The sequence below is a fragment of the Acomys russatus genome, chromosome 31 (genome assembly GCF_903995435.1).
Source record: "Acomys russatus chromosome 31, mAcoRus1.1, whole genome shotgun sequence".
Lineage (NCBI taxonomy): Eukaryota > Metazoa > Chordata > Mammalia > Rodentia > Muridae > Acomys > Acomys russatus.
Window position 1 is genome coordinate 36,977,779 of NC_067167.1, and position 27,644 is coordinate 37,005,422.

General features: G+C 45.4%; 1 protein-coding gene across 1 annotated transcript in view; it reads right to left on the bottom strand.

The window, feature by feature from the left end:
• Nucleotides 1-27,644, bottom strand: part of Myrfl (myelin regulatory factor like) — an 88,838-nt gene that overhangs the window by 5,959 nt on the left and 55,235 nt on the right. Inside the window, exons 14-21 of the mRNA XM_051139709.1 lie at nt 18,436-18,602; nt 17,758-17,821; nt 14,845-14,930; nt 12,441-12,515; nt 12,098-12,150; nt 11,751-11,936; nt 1,098-1,160; nt 322-409 (exon numbers count right to left, since the gene is read on the bottom strand). Coding sequence (XP_050995666.1) covers nt 322-409; nt 1,098-1,160; nt 11,751-11,936; nt 12,098-12,150; nt 12,441-12,515; nt 14,845-14,930; nt 17,758-17,821; nt 18,436-18,602 — 782 coding nt within the window. The remainder of the gene's footprint in view (nt 1-321; nt 410-1,097; nt 1,161-11,750; nt 11,937-12,097; nt 12,151-12,440; nt 12,516-14,844; nt 14,931-17,757; nt 17,822-18,435; nt 18,603-27,644) is intronic.

Consider the following 27,644-nt stretch of genomic DNA (forward strand, 5'->3'; position numbering starts at 1 on the left):
TGTCCATCTTGTGTTCAAAATCAACTATCCACTTTTGGCATTGGTGTGTGCCCCCAGGGACAGTCTGTTCCCCGGGATTTTGCTTTGGATCTAACTATTAAATGATGAGATCTGGGTTGTGGGGCTTGTGATTTACTGATATGTGCTAGCACCAACCACTCTGACTTCCTCATCTCCCATGTACCCAGTGTGCTTTTCCTTAGGGAGCAACGTAAACACACATGGACTTCAATATGAAGCTTTGGTTTTGATTCCAGTCTCAAAACTATAATGCTGAGTGACTTCCAGAAGCAGCCAGAGCAACGTGGGAGGCTTACCCACCCGCAGTGGAGCATCCTGCTGCAGTACCGGCGGTCTATCATTTGCTGGATTTCCATAATCTGAATGGAAGTGATGGTGGTATCAATCCCTGGGTCAAAGAGAAGCAGAGAAAATGAAGTAAAGCCCTGAGCAGAGGGAAGGGGGTGTGCGCATGCTTACTTCTCAAGCTGCCCAACATAAGGTCCTACACAGACGAATCCTGTCCCCCGCCCAAATGAGAAAAGGAAGAGAAGGTCAGGACAAGGCTGTTGTGCTTGTTTCGGAGATGAGTAATTACGGCAAATTTTAAGAGACTGTTAGTTAAAATCTCAGGCTGCTAGAAACAGCCCGCATCACATCCAGAAGAATTTCTGGACTATAGAAGTCCTGCTAAACTGGAATTTACTAGAGATGGGGGATACGATGTGACATGCAGTCTGCTTCGGGAAATTTAAAAAAAAAGAAGAAGAAGAACTAAAAATACAGTCAGAACAAATGGGAAAGGCGGGAACTTCAAAGACATCATTAAAATCAAGGAGCTCAACTGCAGCTTATCCGGCTGCAGGTGACCTTCCTGAATGCCTCATTAATATTCAAACTGACTAGATTATAAGGTGTGGCCACAGTGGTGTGTGGTGTGTGTGTCTGTCTGTCTGTCCATTTGTCTGGTGGTGGTGGGTGTGGCAGGTAGGGTGGTTGTCTTTTTGTTCCCATTGCTCACTCCAGTAATGCTCGCAATGTTGTGGGGCTGCCTAGTCCCAGAGGGCAAACAGAGTGTCAATTAAATGTCAACTTACAGTCACTCTCCCAGTTGGGGCTGATAAGCGCATTTCTTGTCAGGAATGATTTGCTTTTGTCTTCTGAAGAGTAAAAACATCTGTCAGTCATGAGGGCTTCTTCATGATGATAAAAGGCTGACTGAGCTGTGAGGTGAACACATCCCCACCCTGCCCCACCTTCACACTCACCCACACCTTAGCCCATTTCCTCCAGATCTACTCTATTCTCACCCTCACCCGAGAGGGTGTTACGGGTAAGTTGCACACGCCCCATTGTATGTTGAAAACCCAACACTTTCTTCCTCAGAATGCCACTCTGTTTGGAGATATGGCCTTTAAAGAGGGGATTAAGAGGATGTGAGGCAGTGAGCGAGCGCTCGTCCAACCTGACAGCTGTCCTCATCAGAGCAGGGGATGACAGCGAGACACCAGGGGACCCGTTGTGCGAGCACACGAGGACATGGCAAGAAGGTGACCTTATGCAGCCAAAGGGAAGACCTCCGAAAAAGCTAGATTTGTTGACACCAAGAGCTTGGACCTCTAGCCTCCAAAAGTGTTTAAAAAAACAAAAACAAAAACAAAACAAAACAAAAACTAAACCAAATGTCTGTTGTTTACACCACCCGGTCAGGGGCATTCTGTCATGGCAGCCTGAGCAAACTACACCACCATCCCAGAAGGCCCCATAGCTCACAGCTGCCTCCTCCCCAGGGCCATGGCTCATGCTCCTCAGTCAGTGATGCACATCTGGCCCTGGCCCAAGGCATATTACATGTGTGCTACCCCTTCACTTCAAATGTGTTTTCATTCCTTCCTGACCATTCCAAAGTAAGAAACCTTATTATTCTGGCCCTCCATAAGTCCTGGGACAGTCTGGATCATATTAAGGAAGCATTATTATCTGATTAGTTAGAAGCTAATAGTAGCTTTATTTCTCATCTAGAGTCTGAGTAAAAAAAAAAAAAAAAAAAAGGTGCTAATCAAAGGCATTAGATGTATGTACCTTAGGGTAACTCTCAGCACTGCTTATGCAATATTTAAACAATTAAAATCAGTCACCAGCGGATGTCTGTGTGAATATATCCAGGGGTGAAGACTCAGAACTGCAGGGACAGGCCATTCCTTTGCTGGGCAGTCCTAAGAGGCCCCCTCACTGCGCTGTCATCTATCTTCCTCCTCATCTATTTTGATGCCAATTCGACTTGGGTGAGGACAGGCCCAAAAGGCAGCAGCTGTGCCTAGCCCAAGCCTGGCTCCGATGTGGTTGCTGAGGATCCTATTTCCTTTATTTTGGGGTAAGAATAAAAATCATTACAAGTGAACATTCAGAAACCAGGGGCAAGGATGAAACAACCGCATGTATGTTGGCGTCTGGTTTCTGGCCTATCCTGGACCTTCAGAGGAGAGTTAGGCGAGAAGTCGGGGAACAGTCTTGTGGAGAATTTCGTCCCGCCATCACTAGGGCGTGGAGTCAAGGATGCATTTGTTCCTACTGGCTTTTCCTACCCTGCCTGTGCCATGGCCTCTTCCCTACAGAATAGATCCTATTAAATTGGATAGTCTGGTTAGACTGAGTAAAAATGAAGAAAAATAAATAGAAGCAAACAAACTCTGCAGTAAAATGATGAGCATCAGCCTTCATTCAAACAGCATTGGAGGTGCTTGAAAATGGGCAGAACTATAAAACTGCTCCTTCTTGGTTGTTTAATAACTTGTATATTTCCATATTTGGGAAAAATCATGTAATATATATTTGCAGCGAAGGGTAAATAATGACCACTATACCAGCTATCCATTGACGTTTTCTATGTTCTTCTGAACACCAATGACAGCCCAGAAGGATGCTTTTTCTACTTGACAGATGAAGTCAAGGGTAAAAGATAGAAAATACAGGCTAAGACAGGCGAACAGAAGGAATAAGGAAGAGGGGAGTGCTTACATTCCAAACTGTCTGACTCTGTGCACCATCGCCCTGCCATCCTAGAATTACATGAAAGAAACAAGACCCATGCAGAAAAGAAGTGAGTCTAAACTGTAAGGGGAGGACCCAGGCAGCTGAAGACAGGCATCAGATCACTGGGGTGGGGGCAGAGCCAGGGCAGCCACTCTGTCTACAGTAGAATATGCCATTTCCAAAGCTATTTTAAAGAGGGAACTGTTCCAGTATCAGGACTACGCAAAATGAATCTTTCGATTTTTTATTATTTAAAAAGTGTTTTAGATTATTCATGTGTAAGAAGTTTTGCATGCATGCCTGTAATGTACACCATGCACGTGCCTATGCCTGAAGAGGTCGGGAGGCACTGGAACCGGAGATCCAGATGGTTGTGTGTCCACATCTGGTGCTGGGAACCGAACCTGGGTCCTCAGGAAGTGCAACAAGTGCTCTTAACCTCTGAGCCACTCGCCAGCCCCAAATAAACCTTTTGAAATTACATGTTGAGAGCAATCACCTGGTAGTGCGATGGCTAGCCTTGGTTGTCAACTCAGTTTCATTGAGGAATGAATCAGCCACAGTGTCTTAAAAATGTGACCTTATGGGGATCACATAAACATGTGTGACAGTTGTAAAATGGCTGGCAATAGTAAAAGAGCCATGATTGCACAGCCATCAAAAATTAATTCAAAAGAACATGCTTACTGAGTTCTGGGTGTTTTGGGTAGCACCTGATGGTAACCCAGCAGGCCACTTCAGTGTGGCCTTGCTTCTGAACACCCCATACGCACTTTGTCATCACACCACCCAATACCAACTAAGATGGCTTTGGTCCCTCATTCAAAACTATGGCACACAGGCATGCTTTCACTTGTCTACAAAGCTTCTTGCACTTAGAGAAACATATCATTCAAGAAAGCAAGGACTTATAGTAGTTTCCTACCACCACGTCTTAGCACAAAGATGCCAAGTTAGTGTACCTTTTGGGTGGATGGTGTTTGAATGTTTGACATTAAAGATTGTCACTTGGGTTGGCTGTTTGAGTTTCAAAAAAAAAAAAAAAAAAAAAAGTCATTAAATGAATCCTGGCTTGGGATTAGGAAAGAATTTCTAACGGTTTCTAAAATGTCCCTAAACACGGGTCTGCAATTACATACTATTTATTTATGCAAAGACATTCTTAGCCTCAGGGATGACAAGGTCCAAGTGTTGAACAATTCCAAAAGAGAATGGAGATGCTCTGGGTCCTTCAGGATCAAGTATTCAGCCAAGATTTAATTCTTTTTTACACATTTCTCTTTTTTATGTGTATGTACCTGAGGGTATAGATGAGATGCACTATCCTGTGTATGAAGGCACCCAAAGGGGGGGTGACAAATCCCCTGGAGTTATAGTTAAAGGTAGTTATAAGCCAGCTAATGTTTTTAAAATAAATTTACATCTTATTATCAATATTATATGAATACCAAAAAAGTGTTTTCTCGTGATGATTTTTTAATTTATGACCAAGGCAACTCCTAGAGGGATGGGTTACTTTATTAACCCAGAAGCCACCTGCAGTGGCATGCCTCCTTCACCAGGACCACACCCACTAAACCTCCGCAAACAGCACAACCAACTAGGGACAAAGTACTCAAATGTCCAAGACTGTGGAGAAGATCTTCAAACCACCACAGGGAACTGACTTTTGTTTTGTTTTTGTTTTTCACATTTATGTCTATATTCAAGTTTCTACATTTAGTTTTCAGGACAGGAAGCGGAAGCAAGTGGGTACAGTATTTGGGAGACAATCTTTCTTGAAAACTCTCTTTTCTTCTGCACTTTTTACACTAGGTGGAAGGGCTTGCTTACACACTGTTCACCTGTGTAGAGGAATGTTAATTCAGAACATGGCTGTTCTGGCATGAGATCACATCCAAAGACCTCTAGGTCGGTGTGATCCAGCTAGGATATAAACATGCCTTGAATCCAGGAGACAGAGGCGAGCAGATCTGAGTTCAGCTCTGGTATAAGGCCAGCCTGGTACAGAGCAAGTTTCAGGCAAAGAAAAGCTTAGATCCAGGTGTGGAGGCACATGCCTTTAATACCAAATGAAGGTAAAGTTAGTTTGTACATAGACGCACCCGTGTTAGAAAGTGATATCTAATTGAGTGGCAGAAAAGGTGACAAATCAGAGAAGATTTCACAGAATAAGATATGCCCAACACAAGAAGAGAGAGGAAAGGGAAGCTGCTTAAGAGGCAGTTTTTCAGAGAGAGGAGGCAGTTTTACCAGGACAGTAGTAGAGAGATGGGTTGCAGAGAGAGAACTCAGGTGAAGACAGAATGAGCCAGAAAACAAGAAGCCAGAAGATTAGAGCAGATGGCTGAGTTAGTTTTAGGCCAGGCAGAGCAATTCAGAGGCTGAGAGAGAAGCCAGATTGAATAAGTCAGCTGGGAGAAGAGTTTGAGCCAGAACAGCTGAGTTGAACCAGCCTGCCCAGAGCTCAGAAAGAACAAGGGTGAGCTTATTCAGCAGTAATTTTCAGAGGCTGGAAACAATCTAGACCTAGGTTTAGATTGTAGAGAGGCTAGAAACTTCCAGGACTAGGTCTAGGACAGTAGAAGGAGGCAGTGAGCCTCCCAGAAAACAATTGAAACAGGCAAATAAAAGATACTTTTATAATTGGCGCCCAGACATAGGGCTTGGAATAATGGAAAATCTGGGTTCTAATGGTGTAGAGGAGGCAGCAGGCTGTGGAAAAATGAATATGCTGTTCCAGGATATGAGCAAAAGGTTTAATGTGGCCTCTGCCACTGGTTCTCTCCCACATTACCCCCAGAGGGGAGTCGCTGGTTTTGTTTCATTGTCTTCCTCCTGCATTCCAGTTTTTAAAAGGTTGGGGGAATGACTGAACAACTGGAAAAGTTGTGAGTGGGTGAAATAGAAAACTAAAAGTGTCGCTAAATTCTCTCCTTTTGGAAAGGGTTGCAGAGTTGGCTGGGCAACTAGAGAGTTTGCGGGTAAAGGTTGAAGGGAAAGCAAAAAGTGCCTTTGGTAAAGGAAGGACACCCGGTACCTGAGAGCCGGAGTTTCCCACCATTTCCGCCCTGTCCTGCTCCGTGCACTTTCAGGGTTATGTTCCCACAGCTCCTGGGTGTGCTGGGAAGCCAGGAGGAGCAGAAGGCCTTACAGGGCAAAAGGGTTAAAGAGGAACAGCCCATTTCAAGAAAAAAGGTTAACCTTGAACAGACTGAGCTGCCAGAGGAACAGCCTCAGGTTACAAGATTACCACTGTTGACTTTTCTGGAAGCAGCCAAAAGCCTCAGATAGCAAGATGCTCTGTGCTTCAGTTGCTGTAAATTTAGTCACCTAAAAAGAAATTGAGACCAAGCCACCAAAAGCCTCGGACCTCAAAATGTCCTGTGTGTCAAGTCTGAGAAGTATGGTGTGGAATATGGGGGCTGTTCCAGTTTGTCCACACCTGATAGTTGCCTCCTGAGAGGGCACGTGAGTGATCTTTGTCAGCTGGGAACTACCTTGTGCAGGAGCGTGATCTTTGGCAGTGCAGATAAAAGCCAGCCCCTGGGAGTGACTGGGGGCTCTGAAAAGGAAGAGGGCTGTTGGTGCTTCACCTCTGCTGCTCTTGGTTGCTGATGATGCAGTTTGACGAGAAGTTGGAGACACCCTGGGAGCAAGGACTGGACTCGCCCCAAGGAACCCGAGGACCCTGAACAGCAGGAAGGAGCTAAGGACAACTACGCCCCTTCTCCCCACTAACCTGCTTTCTCTCCTACCTAGTGTTGGGGTATTGGAAGGGATTGGGGTGGAAAAGGGAAAATGAAGTATAAGGAACCCAACATAGAAATAAATTAAGAGTACGCCAACACACCTGACTGTGAACACCTTGAGCACAAACTTGTCTGTGTGTGTGTGTCTCAATGCATAGGCTCTCTTTGGAACTCTGCAAATTCTTGCAGAAGAAGAGAAGAGAAAGAGGAAGGAAACGGAAAAGACAAGCCAGTTGTTTAACCTTTAAATATCTTCCCCTTACTCAAAGGGGAAATTCCCAGGATAGGACGTGAAGGATGCTAAGAGCAGATGTGAGAGGGTGCATGTCTTCCCCCCTCAGTGAACAGGAATGAGAAGGGCAACACCAGTGTCTGAACATGCAGCCCAGAAGGATGCATTCCACTGATGGATCTTGAGATATGAGAAGTTTCTAGAAAACTCAATATTCATTTTCCTTTGTACATAAATATATATATATATATGCTTTCCCATGGAGCTTCCAGATTTCTTAGATTCAAGCTGCTCCAATAATAATTTTAGGTGCTTGTTTTCTGCTAATGGTTTCACTTGAGCTTGTGCCTGTAGACGGCTTCAGGTTTGCAAGGCAACCGAGGCCTAAGAAAAAAGCAGAAGCTGGGTGTCTCCTTGCCCTCCGTTTCTCCCCCGCCTTTCGTTCTTTCTCGCTGAGCTGCAGGGAAAGAAGCTCACTTTAAATTCTGGCAATAGCACTACAGAGTCACTTCTCTTCCATAGAACTTGTGATATATTCTTTGTGAGAGTGAGTGTGTGTGAGTGTGTGAGTGTGTGAGTGTGTGTGTGAGTGTGTGAGTGTGTGTGTGAGAGTGTGAGTGTGTGTGAGAGTGTGTGTGAGTGTGAGTGTGTGTGTGTGAGAGTGTGTGTGCGTGTGAGAGTGTGTGCGTGTGTGTGAGTGTGTGAGTGTGTGTGAGTGTGTGTGTGTGTGAGTGTGTGTGAGAGTGTGTGTGTGTGTGTGTGTGTGTGTGAGTGTGTGTGTGTGAGTGTGTGTGTGTGTGTGAGAGTGTGTGTGTGTGAAGAGAAGGTCTTACTGTCTAAGGTAGGCTAGTACCTAGAACTGCTGATCTCCCTAAGTGTAGAGATTCTGGATTTGTGTTACCATGCCCTGATAAAGGTTTTTGTTGTTTTTGTTGGGTTTTTTAAGGCAGTAATAAAACAAAAATTAATCTGGAGCTTGCACTGCTCTTGTAGAGGATCCGAGTGTGGTTCACAGCATCCATCGTAGGCAGCTTACGACCACTTGTAAATCCAGCTCCAAGAAAGCCAATGCCCTCTTCTGGCTGCCATAGGCACTTGCATTTGTGTATAATTTTAAATAAATAATTTTTGAAGGTGAGGTTGAGGGACAAAGAGATGATTCAGTGGGTAACGCTGCTTGCCACATAACCTGAACTTTTATCTCTAGACCCCACCTAAAGGAGAACAGAGAAAACTGACTCTATAAAGTTATCTTTAGCCTTCACATGCACTATATGCCTGCACTCATAACCATGCACACTCATATACTCTCACATAGTAACAATAAAGTTTAAAATTTGTTAAGTGAGGTTGAAAAGGAATAACCTTATAAATTAAAATTGTAAAAATGACTTTTTTCAAAAGCGGAAAGTAAAATTTAAATTCTCTACAAACTGCCCCTAACTTGTCCCTTCTATGAAAGCTGGCTATTGGAAAAACCATCAATCCTGCTGTGTCAAACAGGGGAATGTCTCTGTCTATGGGTGCCTTCCAGCAACTTTCACTATAAGTTTAATTGACTTTCATTAGAAAGCTAAGGGTGTATTTCACCACTGGTAGATGAGCTCCCAACCGACTAAACTAAAAAAAAAAAAAAAAAAACCACACACACACACAGTGGAGAGATTTAAACTGATACCCAACTGAAGCATATCCCGCTGCAGTGGTGGTGGTGGTGGTGGTGGGGGCATACTACATGTGCCTGCTGAAGGCTAAATTCCAGTGTGGTGTTTGGGATGCCTTTCTTGCCCCATGATCGCAACAGGCATGTAGGAAGAGGTCAATGCACCCCGCCCATCGCAGCTGAGGCCGTTAGCACAGGGACCATTTTCTTCAGGACATCTGTTCTTATGTATAAAACAAAATGAGCATGGATTCCAAATGCTGTTTTGCTTTCTGATTTTTTTTTTCCCGCTCACCAACTTATCACAATCTGCAGAATTCCATAGATGTTTTCCCGACAGATCTTTTGTTTTGTTTCTCGTATTTGAAACCCTCCTGTCTACTTAAATCTTTATAGTTTCCACAGGTTAAAACCTAATCCACTGTATTCAGTTGGCTCCTCAGAGTAGAAATTCAATATTCTGAAATACTTTCTACTTCCTGATCTATCTTTCTCAAATGTTTTGTCAAGGAGTAGGAAATAGAGTGGGGGTAGGGTGAGTGGCTTTTCTGAAAGATGCTTTACAAAGACTTAAGCAATCAACTCAGACCTAAAAGAAAAATTATGGCTAGCACTTAGCGTGTCATAACAATGCAGAATTTCCTTCACTTGCTTTATTGTAGTCTGAATCCTCTGGGAGCAGTCTCATGAATGTCTTCGGGGGCTTAGTAAATTGCCAGATATTACTCTGCATCCCACTGAGAGCTCTCCTATTTTTTTTTCTAATTTTTATCCCTTAATTTTTAATTGTTCTTCATGTCTCAAAACCATCTGGTTACAAAGAATAGTCACCCAGCATGCTCCTGCTTTGTGTTAGGACCTCTGAGGCTATACAGCACCCCCAGAGCAGTGGTTCTTAACCTTCCCAACACTGTGACCCCCTAATACTGTTCCTCATGTTGTGGTGACCCCACAACATAAAATTATTCTCATTGCTACTTCATACCTGTTGTTGTGGGGATGCACTAGAGCATCTTACAACCCGTCATCTTGCTGCTGTTCTGAATCACAATGTAACGATCTGTGTTTTCTGATAATTTTAGGTGACCCCTGTGAAATGGTCCTTTGACTCCCAATGGGATTGAGGCTCACAGGCTAAGGAGCACTGCTCTAGACAGAGGGGACGCCTACATCTGCAAGAGAAGAGCAGCCGTCCTCTGCTCTGGGCAACACCCTGCACCAGGGAACACCCTGATGGCTAGAGGCACGCTTGAAGAAGATGAGGGCATGAGCAAGGCTTTCTAGAAGCCCTGAGTGGTTGCTATCTGCATATTTTAGAGGCGGGCTCATGTGTGTGCACAGCCTGAGTCCAAATCGATGATGGCAGGATGTCAGACAGGGAGGAACCATGGTGATGGAACAGGAGCCCTGCTTCCAGTCCTAACTTCCCCAGTGATTCAGTCATCAGACGGGCACATCAACACACACCGGAGGCTCTTCTGAGGCAGAGCTTTGAAAGCCTAAGTGGTTGCATCAACAGGTTTACGGTGATGCTCATGGGCTTGGGAGGAAGCAACTTTCTACTGTCTTTAAAGTAATTGAATTGATTCGTTCAGAAGGTCACCTAGATTTGTAGCTACACTCGCTCTTGATGCTTTCCTCAATAAGGTCATTATGAAAGTTTGTCAGCAAAGGATGCTCAGGGTCAGGAAGGCAAGACATCCCTAGCGTGGCTGCTCTCTGACAATCTATGACACGTCCAGGCACTTTGCAGCAGACCTTTTTCTAGTTCCCACAGACATGGAAGCACTGGATGGGCAGAGGCTCACTGCCGGGAGATGGGTGGAGCCGTGCGCTTCAGCCAGGTCACTCAGAGCCGCTCTTTCTGGTGTTCTCTTATGTGGAGAACTAGTTGTTACTGACCAAAGCCAGCCCCGGAAATGAAGAGTAGACCAGCTCTGACCTCTCCCTCTTTAGAATGCAATGTCACTGATCCATCTAGTTAGTATAGGTGTGATGGTCTCTTCTACGGACGGCTATTACAGGAGGACATCCATGTCCCCAGTGAGAACAGCCAAGGTCAGAAAATGTTTGGCCAACAACAAGCTTCCACACCCTTCCACAGAGCTGAAGGTTTTAGGTAACTTGTGATGGTGATTGGTTTCTTCTTTTTAAAGATTTATTTATTTTTACTTAAGTGCACATGTTTGTGCCTACATGAGTTTCTGTGCATCACATACATGCCAGTGGCTAGAGAGGCCTGATAATGTCAGATCACCTGAAACCGGAGTGACAGGCAGTTGTGAGCCATGTCATGTGGGTGCTGGGACTCCAACTCGAATAGCCTTTGAGGGCAGGAACACTGTTGGTTGCTCGGCCATCTCTCTAGCCGGAGTACTAACTTTTTACACTTAAAAATATTAAGGGATCCGCTGAGACGACTTAGCAGACATAAGGCATTCACTGAACAAATGTGACGATCTGAATTTGACTCCCTACCACCTGCGCAAATTGTGCACATGGCCTCTGTTCCAGCTCTCTTATGGGGAGGCGGAGACAAGAGAATTCCTTGGAAGGCCAAGCTGGTGGTTTCCACTAACTCATGGTTTACCTTCCATTAGCGTATCCTTCCTTCCTTCCTTCCTTCCTTCCTTTCTTTCTTCCTTTCTCAGTGTTTCTTGTATTTTCCCAGAATTAGTTTAGACAGAAAGCCCAGACTCTGTACCACTTAAGTCCTAATGAGCCCCACACCAAAACAAACAAACAAAAACAAAAACAAAAAAAAAAACCCAACACATGATTACCTCCTGTGCACATGATTTCCTTGCCATCTTGGCTGGTGACAAACAAATGAAACTTTTCTGCTGGGTAAATATTACAAATGATTAACTAAGATCTCCTCCGCGAGGAAGGCGCTCAGTATTCAGATGGTTACCAGTTCATGTGGCCGTGTCCTTAAAGAGTTTGCTATGCCAAACAGAGGAGCAGAGCCACTGTCTCGCTCAATCTGTTCACATACCATCCAAGTAAATATTAACAGGGAAAACCCCACACTCAAAGGCCTGGTTGTTTCTGCTTGAACACCGTTTACCTGCCCAATGTCTCTGTTGGATTTCTCTCTCTGCCTCCAGTTGTCTTTGTGCTGCAGGGCTTGAAAATAATATTCTTGGTCCCCACACGGGGCAGCAAAAAGTTTCCTGACACGGCAGGATCTCACAGAACGTGATTTCAGGCACTTGATGGGAGGTCTGTGTGGTCACCAGAGTTGTATGGGGAACTGCAAGGCATTGAGAGGAAGGAGGGTCACACAACGTGGTGGCACAGTGAGGGGAAACAGGCTGGGTTTATGCCACACAAAATGGTGGCACGGTGAGGGGAAACGGGTTGGGTTTATGTCACACAAAGTGGTGGCGCAGTAAGGGGAAATGCGTTAGATACCTGAAGTGGGAGCTGTGGATGGCAGAGCTGGTTTGGGAGAGCTTGAGATATTGCTGAAAAGAGTGCAAAATGGTTAGCGAAAGAGGCCTTCAAAGACCCCTTCTCTCAGGGCTGGAGTGATGGCTCAGAGATTGGGAGCACTGGCTTTCTTGCAGAGGACCCAAGTTCAGTTCCTCACTCTCATGTCAGTGAATTTAGTCAGCTTGCAATCCCAACTCCAGGGAGTCCAGTGCCCTCTTCTGATCTCCTCAGGCACCCACGTACACATAAATAAGGATAAATCTGTTTTTTTTTTTTTTTTTTCAGTTCTTCTCTCCAAGGAACACAAGATCTGAACTCTTACCTCAGAGGGAGACTTGGGAAGCGCTGGTCTTGAACCTTTAAGCTGAGTATGTAGAGGGCAACTATTGTCAAGGCACTGTTGGCGGGAAAAGGCATTGTGTGACAGATTTGCTTCCATAAATATCTCACTCAAGCCTCCAGGTGGCCAAAGATGTGCTCACAGGCCACACAGACGGGAGGAGGAGAGAGAGGCAGCAGTAACTGGCAGAAACACCATGGAAACCAGCACAGTTAGGCTTTTCTGCTTAGGAAAGAGAAAAGAGGCCTGGGCTCAGAGAGTACTCTGTGCTGAAGAAGCCCTGGTCCTGACAAGCTGTCACCAGAGGAAGCCTGTCAACAGCTGGAGGCAGCCCTCTGCTCCCTTCGGGGAAAGAGTAAGAACAAAAGTCACTTCCTGCTGGTGGTGTTCATCCACACTGTTGGGCAGGGAGATAAAAGGAGGCAGAGGACAGCCATGGACCACAAACTCTTTAGTCACCTCCAACATCTTTCAGAGTACAATATATCAGCTTGGGTAGAAGGAAGAAAGGAAACACTACAAAGCACCCTCAGGATGCGACCCCAAAATAATGAAGGTGGCTTTCCTCTCGTGAACACAACGTATTCAGCAAAATGGAAGCGTTCCTCAAGGGTTCTAGGGTTTGGGATGTGAATCCCAGCAGTGCACATGCATCTAAACAGTGTGTGCCTTCCTCCTCATAGGGAAATTTTAGACTCTCTCATGAGTCACACAAAAGTCTGCTAGAAATAAGGTCACTTGGCTTGCCGCCTTGCCAGCCGCACTTCACACCTTGCTTTCCAAACTCAACTCCACAGTGCTTTGTTCCCCCATGAAGGTGGTAGATTTCCCGTCACAGCATAAAAACAGAGAGAGGTGCCACAAGTGAATTCCATTCACAAGAAGGGAATTCCTCATGTGTTCTCAGCGACAGCTGGTAGTTAACCAATAGGCTCACTCCCACCTCTACTGTCTCCTTCACTCCCAACCCCACTCTCTCCACTCCCTCCTCCACCCTCTCCCCACTGCCTCCTCTACCCTCTCCCCACTCCCTGCTCTACCCTCTCCCCACTCCCTCCTCCACCCTCTCCCCACTCTCTCCTCCACCCTCCCCCTCCCCACTCTCTCCTCCACCCTCTCCCCACTCCTGCCCACCCTCTCCCCACTCCCTCCTCCACCCTCCCCCTCTGTCTCCACTCTCCCGACCCTCCTCCACTCTCCCCCCACTCCCTCCTCCACTCTCCCCCCACTCCCTCCTCCACCCTCCCACTCCTCCTCCACTCTCGCCCACTCTCCTCCTCCACCCTCCCCCACTCCCTCCTCCACCTTCCCCCCACTCCCTCCTCCACTCTCCCCCCTCCCCCCGCCACTCCTCCCCCGACTCCTCCTCCACTCTCCCCACTCTCCCCCCCACTCCCTCCTCCCACCCTCTCCCCACTCCCTCCTCCACTCTCCCCCCACTCCCTCCTCCACCCTCTCCCACTCCCACCTCCGTTTTCCACACTCCCACCTCACAAGCACTTCTACTCCTTCTTCTACTCTTTCTTCCACTTCTGCATCCACTCCTTCCCTGGTTCCCACCCCTGTAACTACCTCTATCCCTTCCTCTACCGGTTCCTCCAATCCCACCTCCATACAGAGACAGAGGTCAAAGCAACCACAGCCTCTGTTGCTCCATTTCCTTGTTTACTCTCTTAGTAATCTGGGCTTTTGGTTTCATTGCATCAATGCATTTCTACAGTTCTTGGTGTCTCTTTGATACAAAGTCTTAAATGAAGAATGCAAAATGTCCTAATGGGTATCAGTAGCCAGGCAGCATGGCCTGCACCCAGTTTCCTACTTACCCCTTCTCCCAAATACACAGAAAACAAAGAACTCAAGAGTGTTATTTGCAAAGATAAGACAAATATAACACACACACACATATATAGACATACACCACACACAACCACACATACACCATACACACATACACACACATACACACACCACACACATATACACAACCACACATACACCATACACACATACACACACCATACACACACATACACACACCACACACATATACACACACCATACACACCATACACACACACACCATACATATACACACACCACACACATATCATACACACACACAAGTCTGCTGTTAAATCACAATTGGTTGAAAAAATAAAAATCATCATTCATCTCACATCAAAGTCCATAAATTCAGTGGTCTTTTCTTCAAGACATGGATTTCAAAAGGGCTCCTTCGTTTATAAAGGTTTTGCCTGGTTTAAAAAGCTCCTTGTCTTCAAAGCAAAGAGGTCAGTCCCCGGTTCAAATATGAGAAAAGAAAGACAAAAAAAAAAAAAAAAAAAAAAAAAAAATCTTGATAGCATCACATTGAAGTTTTTCTTACCAAAACGTCATCACAGCAATTAGCGCTATAACCAACGTCTGGAAAACCCAGTTCGGACAGGATTGTTTCCTTCCTGAGAAAGAGACCTGTGGAAAATGGAACAGTGCTGGGTCAGCACAGCAGCTGTGCGCCCTGGAGCCCTGCGCCTGCAGGGATCTGTGTTGCACCCCCAGGGGGTGACTGCTTCTGCCTTGCCTCAGTTTACATCTGAGCCCTCTGCTCCCGCCTCTCTGAACACAGCAATCTCACTCAATGCCTCCCTTTCCCGGAGTCACAGGCTACAGCAGCAGTCCTTTCCCCGGTGTCTCCAGGACAGTCTTGCATACCAGGCTAGTTCTTTATGAAAGAAGACAGCCTAGGAGATGAGCCCAGACACTGTCTTCTACGGGACTAAGGAGATCCCCAGATACGAAGGAATAAAGCCCCACAGGAGACTATTGGGAGCCATAGGAAAGATTTTGTGGCACAGAATCCTACCAAGCACACCTCATGGTGTGTACATGTCCCGCTGCCCCACCTATGAGTAAGGGCAGCTCTGGGTCCGTGTCTTTTTATTCGTCTAGTCATGATTGCTGCTATGTACAGCCATAGAGGATATGAAAATCGGTAACTACTGTCTCTAGGAGGGTAATGAAACACACTTTAAGGGCAGACACATAGCTCCGTAAAAGCTGTCACACGAGTTAAGGGACAAGAACTACAGTTGTGCAGCAGGAGCTGTGATGCTGGTAGAGGCCGGAGCAGAAGGGGTCGCTGCCTGCTCTGATCAGTGCTGCCCAAGTGGGAGGCTGATTTGGACTATACGGGATATACGGGAGTGGAACCAACTAAAAGAGAGCTTTAAATTGGCCTTTAGTTATTTCTTGGACTTGTTTCTGGTTAAGGAACGTGGTCTCCAGTGTAAAAGCACACAGGCCTGGGGGCGATTAGAACCAGGTCTTCCATGAATGTCATTGGAATGTCATGTCCGAGGATGTCTGACTGCTGCCCTACAGAGGAAGGGCTGCGTGGAATTTGATGAATTTTATTGGAATTAATATCACTATTCATAGAACAAGTAATTTCCCTCCCCCAAAAAACCACTCTTTCCAGATGCTGGATTGTTTTAAATCTCCTTGATTTTGTTCACAGTCCTCTGGCCACACATTGGGAAATGACTGATAGTCAAGTCCTACATATATTGTTGATTCTCATCTTCCTTACCATTAACATAGGAGTTAAAGTGCATTAAAATAAAAAATCTATTAAATATATTTTTAAAATAAATATATACATAATATATTAATTTATATGTTAAAATAATACATACCCAAGTGCCTCTCTAAGTTATTAGGAGTGCCCACTCAACAGTTTAACAATTCTCCAATTTGAATATACCTAAGAATTACTATGGAGCCTGTCAGAAATCTAAATGCCCTGGCAAATTCTGTCTCAAGAGGCTTTATTTGGGGTGAAATATTTGGATCCATCCCTCGTCCCCTCCCTCTTCTCTTCTACTTGTTCTGAACTGCCAGGGCCTCTCTGTTCCCCTTCCACTGCATAGAGCCTACCCTTTGGAAACAGAGAAATAGACAGATGGAAGGGCAGTCCTGTTGACTGCATTAACACTACATGGAGGTGACGGCCATCTCCTCCAGAATGTGTCTTTGCCAGCACTGAGAGCTGTGTGGTCCTGGTCACGTCATACCACTAACTGTCCATAGTGCATGTTTACCACAGTATGTTGGTCATGGTATCATGTTGTTCATAGTAACATGGGCAGTCCCCGCCCAGCCTACGAGCCCCACTTCACACCCAAGGAGGCCCCTGGGAGCAAAGGTCACCTAGAGAGTGGGCAGTGACAGGCAAGGGAAAGCCAACTTCATGGAAACAGAGAGTGATACGGAGACAGCACGAGAATGAACAGAGCATCACTACTTGCATTTTATCAGGCTCCCTGGACCATTTCTGCTACACATCACAAGACCCACAAAGAGAGTGGCTTTGAAACGTATTGACAACTATGGGCATGCACACATCTGAGTGTTTCATGCACACTAATGTCCAGCATTCCCACAATCACCCTCAGCAACGCTTTGAGCAAGATGCCTTGTCCATCCACACTTGGAGACAGAAGAAGGAAGCAAGGAGGACCAATTTTCTCACCAGAGGCATACCCCAATAAAACTCATTGGTTTCCTAAGTTGGACTCTAGTAATAGTCATACTTTGGCCTGTCCTTGGTTCCTTATCTGAGGTGAGCAGTTGTTCGTTCATGTCTTCCCGGGAGTAGTGTTTCACAGCAGTACATGTGTGCATACATAAGTGTAAAGACGTCTATGAGTGGGTGCTGATGTTTCGTGTGAAGGCTGCTGGATTTCACGAGATGGAGTTCGTGTAAACAGTAACTGGTAGGTTGTTTCTGAAGTGGTCTGGCCATGTTCTTGATTCCTTTTCTTTAGGCTCCTGTGGTTCAAAAAACCCGCTAATAGTCATTAACACCTGTGGAAGGATGCGACAGGCCAGGAGGGAAACAGACCAGGGAGGAGGTGCTGATCAATTTCGTGTGTGTGTGTGTGTGTGCGCGCGCGCACATGTCTATGTATGTGTGTGTGTTATCGTGTGTTACTTGTTACTGTGGATTGAAAACAGAGCCGCTCCTGTGTGAGGCAAGGGCTCTGCCATGAGCTAGCTACTCCCGCAGCCAGTTTTCTGTGTTTCTGAGACAGGCTCTTCCAAAGTTGCCCAGGCTAACCCTAAACTCATTTTACAGCTCAGGCTATAAAATGCAGGCTTTGCTAGTTCCATCTTTCTGCCTCAGCTCCCCACCTTCCCTCAGCAGCAAGGACACAGATCTACCCCAGGAAGCCCCTCTAAGACTTCTTGTTCCTGTAGAGAGCACCATCTCTGTTTCTTCCCATCTCAGTCTGTTTACCTTGGTGGGTTTTTTGGAAATGGTCCTTCTTGGTGAAGATATACTAACAGCTCTGCTAAATTTGCTTTTAAAAGAGAGAGAGAGAAATTGATTACTATTCAAATGCCACTCTAGGACGCATATGACAATGGCCCAGGCTGTCACAAACCCAGCAGAAGGACTTTTCTTTTGTCATACAGTGATAATTTGAAAAAAGGAAAGTCAAAGCAATTGGAGTTCTTTTGTAGAAGGAAAAAAAAAAACCTTTACTAAGCATTAATGAATGCATTAACATTATTTTTGTCCTTTAAAAAAAAAAATAAAAGAAGAAGAACTAGAGCCCAGGAAATGTACATTTAATTCCTTAAGTACTAAAAACAAACAATAAAATGACTCCCCCCTGAGGACCAAACATGATTTCCCATTGCAAATTTAGAAATGACCACCTCTCCTCCTTGAAGTGAAAAACATTCTTTTGCTAATATTTAGCACTTCCTCTAATGGCTGAGGCTCATAAGTGGATGGCTCATATTTTGCTTTAAAAGCACCAGCAGAAAGAGTAACAAAATTATCAGGAGGCAAATTGCATCCTAAAATATTCCAAGGGAGGGATTGGGAACGTTGGTGTCAGGAAGTATAACTGCATTGCACGGGCAAAGCCAGGCAGGTAGCCTGAGGAGACGCTGCATGCGCGCGTACCTGATGGAACTGGCTTCACTGAGGGAGGACTTCCAGCTGCTGCTGAGGCGCTTCAGCCTGGCCAGCCTTTTGTTCCAGATTTCTAACTCCTCTATCCTCTCCTCCAGGTTGTTGGTGAGTTTGCAGAGCTGCTTCACCGCCCCTACGTTCTCCATGAAGATCTGGTCCTAGGAAGGAAAGCAACACAAGCAGCAAAGCTGGAGAGGTTAAGGCCACCAAGGACCTGTCTGCACGCTAGCCCAAGACAGCCGCTGCTGGAAACCGTTGTGTGCCAGCAGCATCAAGTTCACTCAGGAGAAATCTGAAGTGGTTTGAAACTCAGAACAGGCTACCCAGACTGCCAGCTGTGCCGTAAAACTGCTTCTGATCAATTTGTAATAAAATGAAATTATGCCCTTATAACCGAAGTAAGGAAATGGAACTGGAGGACACTGTCAAATTTGAAGTTCAAAGACATATTTTCTATGGCTGTTGTGCTATGTTTAAAACCCATAAGAAGAAAGTGAGAACAGATTTCCAAGGCCTGATTTGTGTGCTTGTTGCTAAATCCTATTACGAAGTGACTGCAGTTCTTCCTGCACCAAATTGTTCAGGTCACGAAGGAGGCTTAGCCAGGTGTTGTAGCATCTGTAACTCCCACATCCTGAAGGCTGAGACAGGAGGATTGTGAGTTCCAGCTAATCTGGGCTGTAAAGTGAGTTCTAAACCAGAGGGCTACATGTGGAGACCATGTCTCCAAAATAAAATCTAAAAATAAAATAAAGAACATCACTCTAAAGATCCTGGCTTTTCTTGGAGTTCTGCCACCAGGCAAAATGTAATAAGTTCTTTAGATTTCAGCTTCTTCATTTATAAATGAGATGATAATTCTTGAGATATTGTCTTCTTTAATATCTCCGGAGTGATCACGTATAATTCAAATTTTAACCTGACTCTCAAACAGAATTTTTAAAACACACCTAATCCCTTTTGTTCAATGACAGACACTTAAACATCTGAAGAGACAGAGAAAGATGGAACTCCACAAGACCAGAATGCCCAGGCCACATCTGGTCCCACCCACAAGGTACTGGTGTACTGATGAACACATGTGTCTATCTTAACCATGATAAAGAGCATTGGCAAGCACTTGCCAGACCTCACCCTGACCCCATGACTTTTCTCCTTTTCTTCGCAGTGCCTTACTGACAGAGCAGCCCACTCTCACAGAGTGTAGAGCCCCGAGGCCAATGACTCAAGTTTATCTATGGCTGGGAAGTCAAGCTTGGGATTGTGTGTTTGGGGAGCTCGTGCAAACTGAAGTTTTCATGGTTTCAAATCCTGGAAAACAATCACCCCCTTACCTTCCCACCCCCTTTCCTGCTGTATCCCTTCACCCCTAGCCATTTCCCTACTCAAATGGAGGGGCTAAGGTGGGCAGGCATTGTGTCCACTCTGTTAAGTAGCAAACACAACAGGCAAATTGGGAGGTGTCAAGGTAGCAGCTTGGAAAAGCAGAATGTGTTGAGAAGCTAAGCGCCAACAGGTTCGTCTCTAAGGCCTATGCTTGCTTTACGCGTGTGTGTGTGCGCGCACGCACACCTGCCTGTATTCTATAATTTACCCCCCCCTAAATAGTGTTTTCCCCTAAAATCCTTTATCAGACAGCCTTTTTAAAAAATCTACTTTAAAAACCTAGTGATAAGGTAAGCAGTGGAGCAGAATTTTGCAGTCACCTAGCAGAGCTGCATGTGTGCTTGTGTTCTGAGCCAGTAATGCCACTTCTAGAAATCTACTACCTGGACTGGCTGGTAAAATGCAAGGGCGGGGTGGGCAGACATCAATTCGAACACCCGCCACACATCAGTAGCTCCACTTTAGGAAAGATGAAGAAACCTTCATGTCCTATTGCACAGCAAAGATTATGATGGTATTAGAAGAAAAAAATGCAGGATGGGCTACTCAGATGATCCATTATCTCTAAAAATGAGGGGGAAATACAAAACGTGTAGATTTTCTCATATTAAAACATAAAAATTATAATTTAAAAATTTTATACATAATGGGAAAGAAGAACCAAGGCAGGTAAAATGAATAAAGCCAGGCTCTACTCATTTTATATATGTGTACATATATGTACTATGTACACATATGTAAACTTGCTTTTAAAATAATGTGGGTATTTTACTTTATATTCTCATTCACATATAAATCTACCCTCTCATTGATCACACACACACACACACACACACACACACACACACGGTGTCAGGTGGGAGAATATATGTGTAAAGACCAGAAACTCGAAAGGGGCTCAGTGTGACTGGAAGAAAGGATGTTCTGAGGGAGTGAGGTGGGGAGGGCAACAGAGCACAGCTAAAGGGGAGAAGCACAGCTAAAGGGAGAAGCACAGCTAAAGGGGAGAAGCTAGGGGTGAAGGGATACAGCAGGAAAGGGGGTGGGAAGGTAAGCGGGGAGTTGGGGTTGGGAAAAAAACCAAATGAACAACATAGGAAAACACTGTTTAGAATCCTATTGCCTTGTAAGGCTATTTAAAAAAAAAAAAAAAGACAATAAAATACAGAGAGTGAAAAAAATACTGTGTGGGTACTTAAAAAAAATGGTGGTAATTATACCAAAAAGGCATCTGATAAGAAAAAGTAAAGAAATGGACATGATGCACTATCAAGTTTCTGGTTGAACCTTACAGAGAGGATTTATTTTAAATATGGCTTCAAAACAGTAATTCATTAATCCTTCTAAGAAAGATATATTCCACACACCAAAATAAAAATCATCAGCAATGAGAACACAATAATTGTACGTGCATAATAATGTAAGGGATTCTATGTACACATGTGCAATACACAATTCTAACTGAGTATAGCAGATACATGATTATGCTAAACACCTTGAGTTCTTAAGTATTTATGATACAACATGTTTATATTTATAAATACAAAGCCAAAAATTTAGGTAAAAGTCTAGCAACTCTTTATAAGTGTCACCATGGTTTCCTGATCTATTCCTGATGCACTAACAGTAAGCACCTTGACTGTGGTCTGTGAACACCACCCACTGAAGGGAGCCGGGAGCCTTGGGAGGAGGAGCAGCCCCAGGCTTGGGGCAGGTAGGACACAAGTGGAAGGTGAGACAGCTAACTGTCAGAGGAGAGGATGGCCCCCACGACTGTGGCTAAGTTACGGTAACCAAGAACCACCTGAAGAAGCCAGAGACCATCAAGGGACAGAGAGTGCTGGAATAGATCAAAGAGTAAAATGTGCTTTGAAACCCCATAGTCGTACTCAGTTTGAAAACGTTTTATTGGTTGACTTTAGAAAATATAAGAGGCTTAACTATTTTTTTTTCCAGAAAACTCATAAAGGAAGGAAAGAAGCTTTTGCTTCCTCAGTTGCATGCCAACTACATGTCTTGTAAGGAAGCTGTTCTTTTTTTTTTTTTTTTTTTTTTTAGACTGCTAAAGACTAAATAAAGAATGAGAGTATCACTGTTTTCTACCCCAATAAAACACTAGATCTATTAGAAAATGATTCTCAATAGCTGCCCAAACCAGATGGACATATGTACTCCTTTTGTGTCGCATGCACATAAAAACAAAACAGAAACACTTGTGACAGTTCAGCACCAATTACAGTAAAACATTATGCATGACTATAGTATAGCAGTTTCGTTTTAGGCAGTGGTCCTCCCCTTCCAGAAAAAGCCTGTGCTGTGCAAGCACAAAGGTGTACATCAGGCAATGAGCCAAAGATGGCAAAGGTGTACGTCAGGCAACCAGAACCCAAGGGGAGAGGAATAGCCAGGCAGGCATGGTGATATGCATTGTAACTCCAGCTCTACGGAGACAGACAGACAGACAGACAGACAGACAGACAATCCCCAGGACCCACTGACAGACATGCTAGAGTAATCAGCAAGCCAATGAGAGGTGCTGTCTCAAAACCCAAGGTTGGCGGTACTTCTAAAAATAACTAAGACTGACCTCTGGCTTCTAGATGCATGTGCTATAGGAGAGAGGGAGAGAGGGAGAGAGAGAGAGAGAGAGAGAGAGAGAGAGAGAGAGAGAGAGAGAGAGAGAGAGAGAAAGGGAAGGAGGGAGAGAGGGAGGGAGAGAGAAGACAGACAAAGCAAATATGTTAAAGTGTCTTTGGAACTCAGTTTAAACAACTTAGTTGGAGAAAGATACGAATTTGCAGCCTGTGCCGGGGCGGTGGTGGCCCACGCCTTTAATCCCAGCACTCAGGAGGCAGAGGCAGGAGGATGGCTGTGAGTTTGAGGCCAGCCTGGTCTACCAAGTGAGTCCAGGGCAGCCAAGGCTACACAGAGAAACCCTGTCTCGAAAAACAAAAACAAAAACAAACAAACAAGAATTTGTAGCCTGTTAGGATTTGAATCTGTGATACCCATAGACTCGTGTGCTTAAACACCTGGCCACCTGACTGGTGGTGCTGTATTAAGCACAGAGCTTTCAGAAGTGGGTCACTGAGGATAGCCCTGTGAAGGGGATAGCCCAGGCTACCTGCAGCTTGTGTCCTCATTTCTTCATTTCCTCATTCACGAAGACCCCGAGGCCCTGCTGCGTCATGCTCCTGCTCCCATGAGCTTCCCCACCATCAGGTACTGAACCCGAGTCACAGCAATGAGAGAAAGAGCTGATCTACTATGGGGCCTGTGTGAGACAGGTGTGGGTTTTCATCACTGTGAGTTTGAATGAAAATGGCCCCCATAGACTCAGAAGGAGGGGCACTATTAGGAGGTGTGGCCTTGCTGGAATGGATGTGGCCTTGTTGGAGTGGGTGTGGCCTTGCTGGAGTGGGTGTGGCCTTGTTGGAGGAAATGTGTCACTGGGGATGGGCTTTAAGCTTTCAAATGCTGAAGCCAAACATCAATTTCATTCTCTCTCTCTCTTCCTGCAGATCCAGGTATAGAGCTCTCAGCTCCTTCTACCCGCATGCTGCCATGCTTCCCACCATGACTATAATGAACTAAACCTCTGAACTCTAAACCAGCCCCCATTAAGTGTTTTCCTTTATATGAGTTCTCGGGGTCACGGTGTCTTTTCACAGCAATAAAACCCTATAAGACAATTACTCTTCCAACTTTGTGTACATTAAAACTTATTCTGGACTGGAGAGATAGCTTAGTGGTTAGGAGCACATACTGCTCTTGCACAGGGTGTGAGTTTGAGTCCCAGCGCCCACATGGCGGCTCAAAACAGCTTGAAACTCTAGTTCCAGGGGAACCTGATGCCTCTGACTTTCGGCCTCCTCAGATACCTGCACTCCCATGCACACACATACATGTCATTAAAATCATGATCATCATCATTTAAAACCTTTCTTCTTTAAAAATAAACAAAAGATCTGACCAAAAAAAAAATAAAAAATTCAACCCTTTCTAAGGTTTCTGATACACTCTCAGGCAGTTTCTTTTGTTTAATAAAACTAAGGTGGAAACAATGAAGATTAAAAATAGCGCTCCATGATTCTAAGTCATAATGGATGACATATGACTGCTCACTCAGCTTAGAGGGCAGAGGACAGCAAGCAACACGGTAATGTTTACAGTGGGTCACATACATGGTCAGTAGATGTCCGTTCAGCAGCCCGAGCACATTGCCAGTCATCCCCCATGGCCTCTTCCCAACTCACGCACAGGCTACGTGCTAGCCTACAGCTCCTAAGCATCAGCCCCTGCGTACAGCCTGGCCTCCCCTTTTCCCCATCAGCCCCTGCATACAGCCTGGCCTCCCCTTTTCCCCATCAGCTCCTGCGTACAGCCTGGCCTCCCCTTTTCCCCATCAGCTCCTGCGTACAGGCTGGCCTCCCCTTTTCCCCATCAGATCCTGCGTACAGCCTGGCCTCCCCTTTTCCCCATCAGATCCTGCGTACAGCCTGGCCTCCCCTTTTCCCCATCAGCTCCTGGGTACAGCCTGGCCTCCCCTTTTCCCCATCAGCCCCTGCGTACAGCCTGGCCTCCCCTTTTCCCCATCAGATCCTGCGTACAGCCTGGCCTCTCCTTTTCCCCATCAGGCCCTGCGTACAGCCTCTCCTTTCCTTGCAAAAAGGTTTTTCTCAATATACTGTGATTTAGCTCTAACCAAAGCAGACAGTGAAGAATGACGAAAATTGTCTCTAAATTACTATCGGCTCTTCCTGCAATGTCTTCCCCTAGGGACTTTTAATACCGCCCTAGGAGACATGCACAACGGCTGCACATGCCTAGTTACTCGTCAATAGTGATAAAAGACCAGGTCCAATTTCTTCGGCTCAGGTTTTCCAGAGCCGTATATATCTTGTAGTAGGTCCAATGGGCAAGGAGATAATTCACATATTTTCCTATTTGGGAAGTAATAAAGATGGAGAGATAATTTATTACTCCTTTCTTATTATAATTATGGCCTGTCCTGACTTTACGGAAATTCCTAAGATAAGTAAACTCTTGCCCAAAGATTTAAAATTCTGACTATTGTCCAACACCGAAGCTTGTAAGGAGGATCAAATATGCTGTGGATTTTTAATACCCCGTTACCCCAGTGATGGGTTCTCACCGAGGATATTTGACCAGGAATGTACATCTGGGTACTTGTGGAACTTTTTCTTCATAAATATGTCTAGTCTCCAAGTAAACGTTTGAAATTATTAGTGCTGAGAAGAATATACCATTTGGAAAGGTTTTCTTATTGCTAATCATCCTTGGTTATAAACAGCTGAAGCGAATTCAGTTCCTTCATTCTGTCCAGCTATGAACATGGCCTCAACTAAAACACAACTTCATAGTCGTGATTTTTAAAATGCCATGAAAATTACTGCTAATGTTTGAAAAGAATAATCGTGGTGTTGCACAGAGGAGCACACAAACACAGTGAAGTAATTCGGCAAGGCAATTTCTTTTTGTGAAAAAGCATGTAAGTGCCAGAACCCAAACCGGGCTAGCAAGCGCGCCTGGCCAACACAGCGTCTGTCTTTCACTCCTGATGTAGGTGGTTACTACACCCCATCATCCCCGGCGAGGAGCTCTGTTTCACAATCTGCTGTGATAAGAGGACCAGCAAGAAGGGGAGGTGGGGCAGTTCAGGGATAGGGGTTCTTGTTGGGAGAACCACCTTTAATAGAAAAACAGCGACAAGAGTGTCTCGCCTGGGCCGGGGAGATGGCTCTGGAGATGAAGGCTGACAACCAGGGACCCACATGGTGAAGAATGGAACCAGCTCTTATAAGTGGTCCTCTGACACACATGCGTGTGCCATGGGATGTGCGTGTGCACGGTTACTAACTGCTCCAGTCCCCCAGGCTTTCTCATGCACTGTTTGCACAGAATCAATCCTTCTTCATCACACACTTATGATGCTGTGCTAGAAATTCTCCTCAACAGTAGGAGGAAATAAACCTACAGTGTTAGTGGAGAAACGGTCCAGTAATCAGAGCAAAGTGCAAATCAGTGGTGTAATTTTAAATTGTTATTAGCACCGCCAAGAAGGCTGAAACACTAAAAGAGAAAATAATCAGTCACGGCCTACAGCTATGATAGATTTAGAAAATTAGAGACAAATAAATGAATAGAATTCTGGACCAAGCTCACAGAAGGAGGACTCTTGAGTACCCACCTAAGAAAGAGGTCCACAGAGTCCTTACTATGCAGAAAGACAAAGCCAATTTCCCTCAATGACCATAGCAAATTTTTAGAAAGTCTGCTGTCACATTGGTGCCATAGATGAGTACCAGCCAACAGTCTGGTGGGTTGTTTGCTTGTTTGCTGAGATTGGGTTTTGTTTAGCCTAAGCTGGCCTGAAACTGTCAATCCTCCTGTGCCAGTTTTCCGAATGTTGAGACTATAGGTGGGAGGTCGTCACACCCAGCCAGGCAGTGCTTCATACCAGGAAGGCTGCCTGCATCCGGTATCCACTCCAAGCATAGTTTAGCTAGGACCTCCTAGCGCATCTGTCTCCGCCCTCCTCCTTACTGGTCCTCTGAACTTGGGGGTTGTGGTGCTGGCCTTGCCTGGTCTTTTCATCATTTCCCCCACCCTCTCAGCCTCTGTGGGTGCCCTTCTGTCTCTACAGCAGTGGTTCTGAACCTGCAGGTTGTGACCCCTTTGGGCGTCGCTTAAGACTACTGGAAAGCATGGGTGTTTACATTACAATTCATAACAGTAGCAAAATTGCAGTTATGAAGGAGCAACAGAATAATTTTATGGTGGGGGGGGCAGGGTCACCACCACAACATGAACTGCGCTGAAGGATCGCAGCCCTTAGGAAGGTTGGGGACATCTGAATGCCGCTTCCAAATATTCACGCTGGCCCCCTTGCTTCTTGTTTCTACACAAATTTGAAACCGTGTGGGGCCACACGGATAACAGGAAGCTTCAGTGTGAACGGCTATGGCACCCCTGCTGGAGAGCTTCGCTGCGGCCCCATGTTTCCAAAACTTCTGATATTTCACAGGAGACAAGAGTCTGCGAAGATTTCTGGTTTTTAAATATAGACAACGGATTTGCAAGTTTTTTAAACTATGAGAGGAAAACTATCCTCGGGCCAGACTTGGCCACAGGCTTTTCATCTGCGACTTTTGTCCATGATCCTGGCATCTTCGCACTTTCCTGCCGCCCCCTCTCTGCCCCCAGCCGCTCCCTGGAGCTCAGCAACCCACGTAGCCTTCTGGACTTTTTTCTTCTTGAGTGTTCGATTGGCATCTCAAGGCCAAATCTGAATTCATCTTTCCCAGAAAAAAAAATCACTTCTTCAGATTTTCTTATGCAAATAAGTACTTCTCTTCCCTTCACTGAGATTCAGAAATGGAGCACTGACATAAATACATTCTTCTTGGGATCGCTACAGCATGCTGGACACTAAGAAGTGTGTTCCCTGACCTCCAGAAAGGGAGTGGCAGGGCACTGGGGTGGGCACTCAAGGGTGCGGTTTTAGAGGCTGGGGGCTCTGTAGAGACAGGACCAACCCCGACATCACAGAACATGTTATTTCATGCTTCCAATGTTTGTTGAATCCCTACAGTGCTTTAAGCCCTAGGGCAAAAACCACAATAAAATACCAGAGAAATAATTTGGAAAAATACAGATTTCAGCTGTTATACAACTATTTGGACAGATTGGCAAAGAACACGTAAATTTACAGATAACGTCAGTCGGGCGGAGATACCCTCCAAGCTGCTATGAACGAGGAGTGTACACTATTTCCCAGCAGAACCGCACAA